Source organism: Thamnophis sirtalis, unplaced genomic scaffold (assembly GCF_051295495.1).
Source record: "Thamnophis sirtalis isolate CommonGarterSnake01/CBP01778 unplaced genomic scaffold, rThaSir2_p1.2 scaffold_4, whole genome shotgun sequence".
Taxonomy (NCBI): Eukaryota; Metazoa; Chordata; class Lepidosauria; order Squamata; family Natricidae; genus Thamnophis; species Thamnophis sirtalis.
In genome coordinates this window covers 40,186,830-40,201,359 of record NW_028261384.1, presented here as the reverse complement: position 1 = coordinate 40,201,359, position 14,530 = coordinate 40,186,830, and the positions used below count along the sequence as shown (strand labels likewise).

Sequence of the window (14,530 nt, the reverse complement as noted above, 5' to 3'; positions counted from 1 at the left end):
AAATTCCTTGTTACTGTCAAATGGCAACCTTAGAAGAAAATGTTTTCTTTTACTAAGAGATCACTTCCTAGAAATGATTGCTCTAAGATTTGGTTTTCATATAGAAAATTTCTGCTGGTTCGCCTATTGCTGTAATTATTGTTTGCAATTCATTCCATCAATTTCTTTGTTTTTTTCCTTTCTATTATTAGACTTATTTTTTTTCTTTTTGTTTTGAGGGAATGTTCTGGGTAGCTTGATTTTTGATCGTGTGTGTGTTACTTACTTTCCTACAATAGTTTTACTACCAAAACACCTTTTTAAAAGTTACAGTGCAAATGTTGCTTTATGAAGCAACTTTTTTAACACAAAGATTTTTAGGTAAAGATATTGGGTCTCTACATGTTCATTTTTTTCTGCTGCAACTGGATATAGATTGCCTTTAGCCAACAGTTTGTTTCTTTCCTGAAGAAAAAATAGATCAAAACCGTTCCACCTGTGCAAAGTATTTTGATTATTATCTTATATTGTGTGCTGCATTTACTCTTTTGATTGTAGTTGATGGCATTAAGTTCCCATTTGTAGTATTTGTTGTTGAACCATTTACAACCATATAATCAACCTTGTTTTCTAGTTTGACCAAGCGTTGCAAGATGTCATCTAGAAGAACTGCAATTGTTCTTTTCAGATCAGCTAGAGGGAACAAAAATATATATTCAGAAAGTGACACTGCACAGGAAAAATGTCATGTGAGAAAATAGTTATTTTCTCATTGTTTGTCTGGGTATAATTTTTTTGTATCTGTTTAATGTAATGGAAAAAATACAGCATATGCAAACTTTTTAATGTACTGATGATGTTCTATTTTTCAGTTTTAATTTTTTTTTCTTTGCTTTTGTTAAACAGATTAAGTAAATGTGATACTCCTTAGAGCATAACAATCTAAAATTTCATTTGTAACAAAAACTAAAAATACTGAATATATTTATAGTTATCTAAATAAACAATTTACTTATCTAATCTACCTCTGTAATATATCTTCATAACAATATACTGAAAGTCATTTTTCTATGTAATCAGTAAAAAAATGTTTTTAAATTTCTCCAACTCCTCCATTGTTTTGAAAATTCTGGAAATTTTGCATTTCTAGTATTAGACAAAAACCTATATTATTCAAAGCAAAATGTTTCTAGACATACCATATCCAATGCCAGTATACCAGCTCTTTAATATTAAGAACGTCTAATATTTCTTGCAAATGAAAACTATTATACAGTGTTCAATTTCAGTAGAACACTGAATATGTAGCAAATATTAGTTCCACTTTATAAATATAAAAACTTCTTATGCTTTATATATTTTGAAAAACTAAAGTGAGGATGAATTTACAGAGATTATGTAGGCTTACCATATCCCGCCATTGCAACTCCATTATCACCATTTATTACATTCTTGTTTTCTTCTGCTAAGGCTCTAACATATCTTTTACTTAAGTCAAGAATTTGTTCACGCAATTCAGCACTGCTCTGTTGTCTTGGATGCTGAAAGGTGTAGCGCAGTAACATTATGCCCCAGATAAAACCAAAAACTAGCAATAATAAACTCAATTTTTGGGACACATTTTTTCTAGAAAATGCAAAAAACATTTCTGAGCAGGCTAAATATGTCAGTAGAAGGTAGTAAGTGTGAAGTCACAGTATCTTCAAGGTAAGTTGTTTTGCAAAACATCTTCACAGCATGCTTGGTCTTCAGGGGAGACTATTTTGTCTAATTTTTCCATTTGTTTCCTGAAATTTTTTATCAAAAAACTTGTGTCAAAATTTTTTATTTTTTATAAACTACAGTATTAATTTGGAATGTGTTATATAATTTAGAGCATTATTATTGGAAACCCTATAAAATGACTGCTGAAAATACAGGCAATATAAGAACAAAAATCTAATAACTTTCCAAACTATAATTGTATACAATAGCAATATTAACATGAATTGGAAATCCATGGTACAAATATCCATTCAGTGATGAACTAGTTGGTGCCTTTGTGTAAGTTTTAATCTCTCTACTTCTGCTTTACATCTGTACTATGAAAACAGTTCCATTATTATCAAGAATTCCAATTCCATTATCTAAAAAGATTGCTGGAAAAATATTGATTAAATACTAACTATATCAGAAATACTAACTATTCACTTAACAGTCATTCATTCAGCAACCATTTGAAGTTACAAGAGTGCTGAATAAATGATAGTAATAAGTGGCTGCCGAAAATATAGCATTTGTAACATTCTTGTGGTCTCATGATCTAAATTTGTGTACTTAGCAGTCCACCTGCATTTATGGCTGCAGTGTGCACATCAATCTTCTCCACTCATCTGTCTCCCCCTCACCTTTGTCCTTTTGGCTGTCCTGTACCCTGCCACCCTCACCTACCAGTTTGCCCCAACTGACTGCCATTTTTTTCTTCATGCTGCTGAAGAGGTATGCTTGACCAAGGCAGCTGCTGTTCTTTAACAATGTCTTCTAAGGACTAACAGCTGCCTCAGCCAGAAGCATCTCATCAATGGCAGGAGGAAGATGGCAAAGGTCAGGTGGAAGTGGCAGCCAATGCAGCGGAGTGCAGGGCAGCCAAAAGGGCCGAGGTGGGGGAGGTAGCGGCTGGGAAGAGTTGAAGAAGAGGTCAGCATGGAATGACAGGAGTAACATGAGGTCCTCACCTAACAATTGCAACCAGGAGTATTGGAATTGCTGCTACTAAGCAGTGTAATAACATGATGTTTCACCGAACAACTGTTTTGCTTAGGGATGTACATTCCGATCCCAGTAAGAGTTGTTAAACAGGGTCTACCTGTAAACTATCTGCAGGTGAGACATTTGTGAGTTCCCTAAAGGTTTTGTATTTCAGACCCCCAAACCCCAAGAAGTTTGGTTAACAGTGAGAGAAAACAGAAGCTACATTCAGACTCTTTACAACAGGGGTGTCAAACCCACTCACATCACGGGCTGTATCGTGATATATCGTTATGTTTTTTGCCTTTGCAGAGCCAGAGTGGGTGTGGCCTGTGAGGGCTGCATCCCGCCCGCGGGCCACCAATTTGACAGGCCTGCTTTAGAATAAGCTCCATTAGAGAAAACAACAACCCATAACTGCTTATGTAGGAATTACAGCTAAACAGTGTTTTATCAGACAGTTTTCCACTGCAGATTAATATTGCATATTGCAAAGGTTGCATATTGCCAATACATAAAATAAGTACTTTTCAAGATAATAAATTAGGAACACCTACCATTTTATAATCCTGCTGCTTTAGTTGGAGCTAAATGTCCTCAATAACCAATATTCTAAGACAACACTTGCCTCCATACTCAGTTCAATATCATTTTGAGTAAACTCAAGGATTATTTAATCTGTTGTATTTAGTCAGTCTAATGCAGTTCTTATTTTTCAGAACCATTTAGGAGAGGGAGAAACATCTGAGGAAAAAGAATTTTAAAAAATATAAACTTTCTCAGGTTATTATTGTTATAAATCTGGGCATGAGAAGAAATTTTAAAAGGCATGTTGGCACTTCAAACATAGATTTTATAATCCTCTAAGTATAACCAGGAAAAAGATATTAAAGATTACAAAACATAAAAATCATATATTCCAAACTGCCCAAACCCCAATGTATACTAGTTTATAAGAAACAATTCTCTCAAAATTCTTGTTTTCTTCAGCAAGATACAAGCAAGAAAAAAATAAGGATTATATGTAAAGTTCGGATTTACACAAAGCTATTTGATAGGGGATCTTTGGGTCTTTATGAGACTCTCTCAAAATGCAAATACATTATTCACCGTACAATAGTATTTGTATGCAATAAGTTATTTGTATATTATCAAAATTAAATAGAAAAGACCTTTGCAATGGATATCTTTGCATCAACAGAAAGATACCAATTTTCCTATTGGTAATCACATAGAAAATTATTTTAAGAAGCAGCAAACACTATTAAATGTAAATAATTTAAAATCTGAGAGCAGGTTAGTATCCATCTAAGTTCACATGTTCCATTGAGATCATAAAATAACATTTAACTTTATACAATTACATATGTTCAATCAAGTTAAACTCAAGTACTAATACAACATAATGCTTTTAAAAATGTTACCGTGTAAAATTAAATCTACCACGAGGAAGAGGTCTTTCACAAAAAGAAAACCTGTTCACAATCTATATTTATTTCAAAAATAAATAAGCCCGAGGAAGCTTAACTGAAGGCACAAGAAGATTCAAGGAGCAAGGAAGTGAAATACTAATATCTTATTTCAGGAAAGCTATCAAGAAAACAACTTTTACAGGAACGTGCAAAATCGCCATGGTATTTCAGAAAACAAAGACTACGGTTGCGTATGTTCACACACGTAATTGTCATATCTTAACCGTGATCTACTTAACCCATTTATTGGATTGCATATTGAACCAAGACGCACGAATTGAGTTCGCGCCAGACGCTAGGTTAGAACTTGGCTTGCTCGTTTCTGTGTCAGTATGTCCTGCTAACATACACGCCCCGAATCGTGCCTTAGAAACACAGATGTTTTTCACCAAGCGACTCACACAAATCCATTCGTCGCCTATCAGATTTCTTCTCTCTCCATGGGTGTTACGGCACAGGAAAAACTGGCGGCGGTCAGTCACTACAACCCTGTCCGCCCTTCCGGCACTCGATCTCTTTCTCTCCTTCCCCCAGATGTGTTCTCTAAACCTAAGTGCGAGTGATAAGTTACCATCGAACCTCGCACATCCTGCCAGCGGTACCACACACAGAGAGCAAGCGTCCCCTTACCCCGGCATAGATTTCAGTCAGCACCTCCTACCTGCGCAGCGTAAAGATAAAACAGCAACTGAATCATATCCAGGCCGCACTTCCGGCTGCTGGTGGAAAAAGGGTAAAATTACCATAAGCGGGGTGGAGCAAAAGAAAGGCAACGGAAGCCGCACGTTTGAAATGTTGATTTTTACTCCTAATGTTAAAAGTACGTTTATTTACTATAGTACATTATTGTTTTGCAGTACATTTACTGGGTAAACTACCTTAGCATTTAAATTTTTTAGCAATTTTTATCTATTTTTTATCTTTTCGGCGTTTTCTATAGTATATGAACAAACAAAACACTTCAAAAGTGGACAAAGTTATTTAGAAAGATAAACTGCACAGAGACTGGTTGTGTGTGTTCAAACACATGATTATCATAGCTTAACCGAGATTTACTTAATTTCAGTTTATTGGATTGAATATTGAACCAAAAACTAGACCCATGAATTGAGTTCAAGTAGAGTATGCGGCCACATCTGAGATGCTTTAATTCAGATTCTTATATAAAGTGGGAGGTTTGATGAATGACACATATGACCCCTTTCCTTCCATGATTCTATGATGAGCCTAATAAAATTCTGCTAGCTTAATTGCAATTAATTAGATTTATCTCACCTCCCAATAGTCTTTGTTTGCCTGAAACATTGAACTAACCACCCATATTTTAGTCTACTCCATTATATAAATCCAGCTTGTGTATGATTAGTTTATAGTGTTCTCATGTCATCATGTGATGTATTGGGAGTTAGTTTATAGTTTTATTGATTTGTATGCTGCCCACTCCCGAAGGACTCCGGGCGGTTTACAATAAAACAAGGGAGGGGGGAATAATACACAAACAACATTAAAATATACAACAATCACAATCTCCGGGGGGCTGGATATATCGAGGGCCCCCCGGCCTGCTGGAGCAGCCAGGACTTAACAGCTTTGCGGAAGGCCGGGAGGGTAGTAAGGATCCGGATCTCCACGGGGAGATCGTTCCAGAGGGCTGGAGCTGCAACAGAGAAGGCTCTCCCCCGGGGAGTCGCCAGTCGACATTGGCTGGCAGATGGAATCCAGAGGAGACCTAACCCGTGTGATCGAATCGGTCTATGGGAGGTGATCGGCAGGAGGCGGTCTCTCAGGTACCCAGGTCCGATACCATGAAGGGCTTTATAGGTAACAACCAGCGCCTTGAAGCGGATCCGGAGACTAATGGGTAACCAGTGCAGCTCACGGAGGATAGGTGTAACGTGGGTGTACCTGGGTGCACCCACAATCGCTCGCGGGGCTGCGTTCTGGACCATCTGGAGTCTTCGAACACTTTTCAAGGGCAGCCCCATGTAGAGCGCATTACAATAATCCAGTCTTGAGGTCACAAGGGCGTGAGTGACTGTCTGAAGGGCCTCCCGATCCAGGTAGGGTCACAATTGGTGCACCAGGCGAACCTGGGCAAAGGTCCCCCTGGTCACAGCTGACAAATGGTGTTCAAAAGTCAGCTGAGGATCCAGGAGGACTCCCAAATTGCGAACCCTCTCTGAGGGACGTTTTTTCCCCTTTGCTAAAGTGGGCGGGGGAGGAGCCAACAGGTGACGAATCTGGCCAAGAGGCCACATGTTTGACACCCCTGGTGTAGTGAGTTGTACAAACCCGGAGAACTGAATTGCATAAATTGGTTAACTGGGCTAAAGTGAACATAACTGACCAAACGTCAAAAGGGGTCTTGAACCATAAATAAATTATATTAATAAAATATTTGATTCTAGATTCACCAAGAGCATTAACATTAGCAGTGAGACAGGTGAAGATATCCTCTTCTGAAATAAGTTTTAATCAATACCTCTTTAGCCATGATCCCAGAAGTTACTATGAGTGTATGAGGATCCGAATTAAGATCAAGGCTATGAGCAACATCCCAACCTATCCTTATTGACCTAGTTTATATGCTAAAGTATTCTGATGCATAATCTTGGTAATAAGGGTATCTAGCTTTCCCAGCAATTACAGGTAATCCTCAACTTACAACCACGATTGAGACCCAAAAATTCTGTTGTTAAGTGAGATATTTGTTATGTTTCGCCCCATTTTATGACTTTTCTTACCACAGTTATAAAGCTGATGTTAGTTGTTAAGTGTATCTGACTTCCTCCATTGACTTTGTTTGTCAAAAGGTCACAAAAGGTGACCCCATGATTTTCAGGCACACATGTCTTAAATATAGAATAGAATAGAATAGAATTCTTTATTGGCAAGTGTGATTGGACACACAGGGAATTAGTCTTCGGTGCATATGCTCTCAGTGTACATAAAAGGAAAGATACATTTGTCACGAATCATAAGGTACAATCCTTAATGATAGTCATGGGGTACAAATAAGCAATCAAATCATACTAGGAAACAATCAATATAAATCGTAAGGATACAAGCAACAAAGTTACAGTCAAGTAATCATAAGTGGAAGGAAATGGGTGATAGGAACCACAAAAAGATTAATAGTAATGCAGATTTGGTAAATAGTTTGACAGTGTTGAGGGAATTATTTGTTTAGCAAAGTGATGAATCAGTTGCCAAGCATCTGAATTATGATCACATGATCATGGGGCGGCTGCATAGATCATAAGTGTGAAAAATGGTCATGTCACATTTTTTCAATGCCCTTGCAACTTTAGTCACTAAATAAACGGTTGTAAGTCGAGGATTACCTGTACTACAGCAGCCAGTGCTCTTTTAGTCTGTTTTTACGTAATGAATAGTGGTTGGATTTCGTTCTCCGTCTTTATGTTTCTATTCAATTGTAAACTGTCCAGAGTCAGTTGGGTGAACATATAAATTAAATAAAAGTAACGAATAGGGACCACAAAAAAGAAGTATGACTTCTATGCTATTGCAATCCACGTCAAACATTCCCGGAAAACACGTGCAAAGCCTAGACCCAAAAAAACTGCGCGTGTGTATTACTCCGCCCAGCCTACTACCGGCGCGTAGTTCCTTGCGGCGCAGATGCTCACATTGTGGCATATCTGGGCGTGGCACCAGGAGCCCCTCCCCTTCCCTGAGTGTCGAGCGCAGACCTTAGTGACTGAAGCGCCATTTTGCGTTGCCGTCGTCGCAGCGTAGAAGTTAGGTAATTGGAGGCAGGGGCAGGAGAAATTCGGGGCTCGGCGCTCCCTCCTTTGGATTCCCACTTGTTTGGCCACCTGCCGCCTCAGACACGCGCCAGCATGAGCGACGCGGAGGAGAATAACTTCGAGGCGAGGGTGAGTAGTGAGCGGTTTCTGTTCGGGCCGAGGTGTCGGAGGCCTGGCCTGGCCCTGAGGCCGAGAAGTGGGCGAAGAGGAGGAGGAGGGGGAAAAAAGGAGCCTCCGAATCGGGCGCTGAGCGGGGCGGAGTCATCCTGAGAGACTTCGTTGTTCCTTACCAAAATGGTTCCTTCTTCCGAGGTGGGGCTACGCTGCATTCCGCCCGCAGGGACCGTGCTCCCGTTGGCTGTTTCGACTCCGGGCCCTGCTTTACCGCCTTCCGGACCAAGGATCCTCGGACTTAACAAACCGTGATCCAGACTCCTCTTTTGGCGCCATCCCTCATCCCTTTAATGGACTTGGGTTCCGGCGCCCCCTCGGGTTTTTTAACCGTTTGCCCTGTCCCTATTTTATTTTATTGCCATTTTGAAAGTTATTTCATTCCCTATCGTTTTAAACCCCCCTTTTCACTGTAGCAAACATATCCCCCCTCCCAGTAAATCCAAAGAGAAAGTATGCGGGGCTGGTGGGAAGGGACCACCCCATACACAGAGAAATGTGGGGGGGCCGGCTGTAAAGAAGCCCACTTGTCCTGGAAGAGAGTTGAGGATCGTTTCTAATAATACGATGAAAATGGCGTCAGGTTTTTTTCAGGTAAAAATGCTGTTAAGCTTCCAGCATGATTTATTAGGTTTACAACAGAAGACAGAGTCAACATTTTGTTATGATAAGATATTTAAGGTATGGTATTAGTGGATATTTTCTGCATTATTGTGGGCAGTAATAATGAAAAGAGTTAATTAGAAGCTACTTGCCACTGTTCCAATTCTAGGTTTGTACTATCTTAAATAACTTATCAGTCATTATTTAATTATTGAAAGGATTTCTAAATTGTATATTGTATATAGAGAGTATAGTAGCATATTTTTAAAAATGCCTGGGAAGAATGTTAACATTATTTTTATATTTAGATTTGTGTGTATGTATGTGTGTGTGTATGTATTCTAATACAGTATTAAAAAAACTTTTGAGATAATTTCGTTCCTTTCCTACCTTATAAATTTGGGAAAACCCATTTTTTTAAAAACCTGACATATCTTATTACTACTTTTCTCAAAAATCATAATTGAAGTGTGTGATTCAGTGCAAATCCTATCCTTGTATAAGAATATATTTCAGCCTTTACAATTAATGTTCATTTGGATCTAATAATGATGTTTCATAAAGCTTATTCTCACATATTTTAAATCTTGAAAAACAACCAAACCAAATGTAAAACTGTGATAGGCTTTTTCAATATATTAGGATTATTGTTTGATTTTCTGTGCAAAAGTTAGGAACACTTATCTTAATATTGAAGCAGCCGCTGGAAGCTGTGAAGAAATGAAAAAAAATGAAACTAGGCAAGATAGAAGTGTATAGTGTAGCTATATTAAAAGAATAAATTACCCAGTGTAATTAGATTTAAGAATCTGGGTGCAATAAAATCCTCTTTGTTACTTAAAAATGGTATTGAAGTAGCTTTTTGGTTATGTTTTGCTGAGATATACTTCCCTTAATAAGAAATGCCCTGCATTAGCTACCACTGAACTGCTTGGCTTAATTCAGGTGATATCTACAGGTAGTCAACTGCTTACAACAGTTTTCATTTAGTGACAGTTCAAAGTTACCACGTCATTGAAAAAAGTGATTTATGACCATTTTTTCACACTTAGGATCATTGCAGCATCACCATGATCACATGATCAACATTCAGATGCTTGGCAATAGACTCATATTTATAATGGTTGTTGTGTCCAGGGATCATGTGTTCACCTTTTGCAATCTTCTGACAAAGTCAATGTGGACACCAGTTTTACTTCCTAACTGTGCCACTAACTTACCAACTGCAATGATTCCCTTAACAACTGTGGCAAGAAAAGTAAAACTCACAACAAATATCTCACTTAGCAACAGAAATTTTGGCTCAATTGTCATAAGTTGAGGGCTACCATATACTCTCTAAAGTCCAGTCAGACTCAATTGTGATTATAAGTGGAAGTATGTCCATGTCAGATTTTCTCTCGATTTTATTTTACATTCTCCCTGAGAAAATTCTAATACATTTATTTTAACTTAGCTTCTTGTGCAAAAAGCCACATAAGGTGGCTTTATTTCATACTTTTAAGAATGGCCCACCTAACATAGAAACCACTGCTATTTTCTTAGACCAGCTTATCTGAGTTTCTTGAGGTTCATACTAGCCTTCCCTTTATGTTTATATCTGAGGTAGACCTCATAAAGCTGAGAGATCCACACCACTCTCTTAAGATTTAAAAATCTGGAGAAATTGAGTTGCTCATTGCATTTTTGAGAAGGTAACAAATTTGAGAAGGTAACAAGTCCCTATTTAGCTATTTAAATTTTATGGTTTCCCTGTAGAATTGTTCTTATTTTTATAATATAAATATATTAAGAAATATTGTTTAATATTTTTGATTTTATGTACAAATAGTCCTTAACTTAAGATCATAATGGAGCCTGGAATTTCCATTGTAAATCATGGCAGTCATAAGTTGAGAGGCACATATGATTGACCTAATTTTGTGACCTTTTATGCAGCAGTCATTAAGGGAGTCAGTGCATTCATGTTTGGCAGTTTTTGCCAAAAACTGTCCAAGAAAGCATGCTTCTAGCAAAAAGTATTAAATTGCAGAACACTGCAATCTGTCACAAAGGTGTGTCAGTTGTGAGTTGGACAAAATGCAGTCATGATAATATAAATGCAGATTATAAAATCGGGTTGCTTTCTAATATTAGTGTGTTTTTGATGTTGACATTGGTCAATCTCAAACGCTTACAAAGATAAGGGGGTTACTGGGAAATTTCAAGAGTATATAATAGATCTGGAAATTGGGAAAATATTCTTTTTCAATGTAATTTTTTTGTTCTAAAAATGACCAATACAGTTGTGCAATATATATATTTAAATTAGAAAGATCATTTATGTGAAAGATACAGTAGTCATCTCACTTGAAAAAGATGTCTCTGTATTAAAACTAGATATTTCTAAATGCATTGATCAGGATATAATTTCAAAAAGATTTAAGTGGAAATCGCATCAAGGCAAGGCAGCTTGTCTACTCTTTCCAAAGTTGTTCTACACTAATAGGCATTTATATCAATCAGTCATGATGTACATTTAAACCTACATTAATACATTTAAAAATACTTAATATAACTATTTCATTGTTTTTCTTAAGTGTTGATAGTGAGCCTTGGATATGTAATTTTTTTCCATCTATTATTCAGTTGTGCCCATTTCTCAAAAACTGGACAAGTCCCTGCATTTTCTCACAAAGGTTTTTTAAAAGTGGTTGGCCAGGGCAGGACTAGAACTCATGGTCTCCCAGTTTGTAATCTTGAGCTTTAACAATTCCCCCAAACTGGCTCTCAGACTAGAATTATAACGTATATTACATATTTGATTTATATCTGACTTTTCTATTCATATCAATATAGTACAGAAATGGAGATTTTAGAATTAATATTAAAATTAACAGTGGTAGTAATTTAAGTCGCTCCATCAGTGTTAATAAACTGCACTCTCTGAAATTTTAGTCATGTAACAATGTAACTAATCTCTATGTATAAGTCCAGTTGAGCAAGTAAAGAAAACTATAATTCGTTTTATATGCAGTTCACTATTTAGAAATAACTATTCCTTAAAATTATCTGGTATCTCAATCTGGTAAATTGAAATTATTTGTTAGTAATTATATGAGATATTGTCAATTGTTCGTTTAACAATCATATCATTAACTTAATTGCAGTGATTTACTTAACAACTGTGGCAAGAAAGGTCGTAAAATGGGGCAAAATTCTCTTAACAAATGTCTCACTTAGCACGAAAAATTTTGGCTCAGTTGTTGTTGTAAGTTGTGACCTATCTGTAGTTCCTTGTAGTAAGCTATCTACCATTATCTATGGTCTTATGCATTTTCAAGTTTTATATTACCCATTTTCCTGCCATTAAAAATCTTTTGTTTTTAGAAGTTTTTCTTAAGCGGTTAGATTACATAATAGTTAATTGTGGGAAGGTACTGTAGAGTACTTTTATGTACCTGTAGAGTACATAAAAATTGAATTTTACAAAAGCCATGAAGCATTTGCAGATCCTTGCTAAAAGTGCAAAATGTTTGAGATTTTTGCAACTTTATTCAGTACTGTATTTTAAAAATGATAGGAAAAATCTGAGAGAAAATAAAATGAACATTTTTAACTTTTGGGAAAAAATGGGCCCCTTTTCAAATCAGCTTTTGAATTAAGTAAATTTGAGAGTAATTCAAGAGTAAAGTACCTGCTTGATACTTTAGTTTGGGAGAACAAATGATTACCTCATTTAGATACATATAATATACATGCCCAAAGTTTGCTCTCTCTATATTGCCTTGCCTAATATATTCTCATATACAAAGTAGACATCTAGTCAAGCAGTTAACCCATTACCCGAACTATAAAACCATAGTGATATTAGCAAATAGTTTAGTTTTGTTTTTATTTTACTGTACAAGTATTTGTAACTTGAATAAAATAATCACACTTAATGATAGACATGAATTATGAGATTTATATATCAAAGGTAGCTTCGATGGCTCAGATTCAAAGAAGTAAATCAAATTTGCATTTTCAGTACAGTTTGGGACTTGAATAACCAGCACTTAATATGTATTTTAGAACCAAATTTGTACTAAGTTGTGCAATATTTCTGTTTAAAAAGCAGAATAATAAAGTCAAGACACTTTATTATTTGTATTTGTGTTAATGGATATACTATTGTAATTCTTTGAATCTTTGCCTATACGTTTACTTACCTTTTTAAACTACAGGCAAGTGTGTGTTTAAGAATGTGTGTTTGTGTGTGTGTGTGTTTATATATATATAAATACAAATTGGATAAATATTACAGACTTGAAAGTTACTGAAGTTAGGGAACAGAATAGGTATACAATATTTGGGAAACACTGCAAGGGAATCGTGGACTCATTAGTAGAGCCTATATGATTATATCAGTTAAAATATTTTTAATTGCTTTTATAAACTAGTTATTTGCTTTTCACCTGCTGGCTATTCCATTTTAGTCGATAAAGTTCTGAAATCCAGCAGGGTTTTATAATCCCCACATGCTTAAATATACTAAATGTTCTTTTTCCATTAAGGTTAATGTTCGTGAAGAAATGGAAGAGTTTTTTCCAAGAATGTGGAAGATAAATCAAGATAAAAGAAGGCTAATGAAAAATGTTAAAGATCAGAAAATTAAAATTGAATGGGGGAAAAAATTGAACAGAAGATTGGTCAGATAGAAGCACTTGAATATTTTTAAGGCTATAATGAATTGTTTGAATTGGGGAAGAATACACGAAGTATGAAAAATGAAAATTGAAGAATGAAGAAAAGTAGAAAGCAAGAGTGAAGTAGCATTAAAAGAATCTGGAAGAATGAATGGGTCCTAGGTTAAGTAAATGTATGGCTTATGTTCCAGTGTCTGTATGATCAAGTTAGAGATGAATTTGCATGATTACTTAGTTAATAGAACATTGGTCATCTGGTTCATGTAGGGAATTATTTGAGGAAATTGAACAATGTTAATAGTGGGTTAAAGAGAACCTTGCCCTAGAGGGTATCGCCTAACCTTTATTTTTCAGGCACAATCAATAAAATATAGTTACTTTTAACATAAGAAGGTAGGCATTTGTGCAACCAATACCATTTGTAATACTGCTTTTTTCGGTAGGAATCACGCTCCCAGTCAAAATCTGCAGCTGCGAGTCCTGCTCGTGCAAAATCTGAGAGCAGGTCAGGATCTCGTAGCCCATCAAGAGCTTCTAAACATTCTGAATCACACTCTCGATCAAGATCAAAATCCAGGTATGTTATGTTTATTAAAAACTTGAATATGTTAAACTTTATTTGTACACTTGTTGGTTGGATCTTTCACTGGAAAATTTAGACATTATAGAACTAAGATTTTTGTCAGGGCTTGAAAAATGCCCAGAAACTTCGTAAGTAATCATATAGTGATAATAACAAAAATAAAAAGGTGGTAATGTGATATTGTAGAACCTATCTGAATAGTTGTCTTGTGCATGTTTTCAAGCAATTGTGACGTATTTTAACAATATGTAAATATACACATGCAAATGTAGAAATACAGGTAAGCCATTTAAATTCATTGCTACACGTAGTTATGAAAAATATGAAAATATTTCTATAAGAATATATAAAGACTATTTGAACGGAAGTTAAAAGATTTACATGACAAATTTGTGTCTCAAATAAAAATACACAAATTTCTGCTCATTTCACACCACCTAGAATAGGGTGGCAGTGGTCATGTAGCTTTGGGAGTCTTTCTGCAATTCACTGCTTCAGTTTAGAATATTAAGACTTGTAGTATTACTTCATTTCTTTGCCTTTAAAAAAAATAACAAA

General features: G+C 36.0%; 2 protein-coding genes across 7 annotated transcripts in view; one reads left to right on the top strand and one right to left on the bottom strand.

The window, feature by feature from the left end:
* Positions 1-496: 496 nt before the first annotated feature.
* On the bottom strand, positions 497-8,003 carry CCDC126 (coiled-coil domain containing 126). Of its 4 annotated transcripts, none has more exons than XM_014073227.2 (4): positions 7,892-8,003; positions 3,264-3,450; positions 1,388-1,766; positions 497-672 (listed from the first exon to the last, which is right to left on the bottom strand). In XM_014073227.2, exons 3-4 carry the CDS (start codon positions 1,623-1,625, stop codon positions 497-499), a joined length of 414 nt encoding a protein of 137 aa, XP_013928702.1. In that variant the 5' UTR covers positions 1,626-1,766; positions 3,264-3,450; positions 7,892-8,003. The 4 variants fall into 4 exon arrangements, with proteins under 4 accessions (XP_013928702.1, XP_013928700.1, XP_013928701.1 ...); XM_014073225.2 differs by lacking the exon at positions 7,892-8,003 and adding an exon at positions 4,840-4,897; XM_014073226.2 differs by lacking the exon at positions 7,892-8,003 and adding an exon at positions 4,809-4,877.
* Positions 7,940-14,530, top strand: part of TRA2A (transformer 2 alpha homolog) — a 22,920-nt gene continuing 16,329 nt past the window's right edge. For 2 of the 3 annotated variants that reach the window (XM_087712790.1, XM_087712788.1), the window contains exons 1-2: positions 7,940-8,077; positions 13,833-13,966. In XM_087712790.1, coding sequence (XP_087568916.1) covers positions 8,042-8,077; positions 13,833-13,966 — 170 coding nt within the window. In that variant the 5' untranslated portion in view covers positions 7,940-8,041. Of the gene's footprint in view, positions 8,078-8,148; positions 8,714-13,832; positions 13,967-14,530 lie in introns of those variants that run through there. The other variant, XM_087712791.1, reaches the window with a different exon arrangement.

Coding starts and splice junctions, on each gene's coding strand:
- CCDC126 (XM_014073227.2), bottom strand. CDS start 1,625: ATGTTTTTTGCATTTTCTAGAAAAAATGTGTCCCAAAAATTGAGTTTA. Junction 673..1,387: donor AGTTGCAATGGCGGGATATG/GTAAGCCTACAT, acceptor TGTTCCCTCTAG/CTGATCTGAAAAGAACAATT.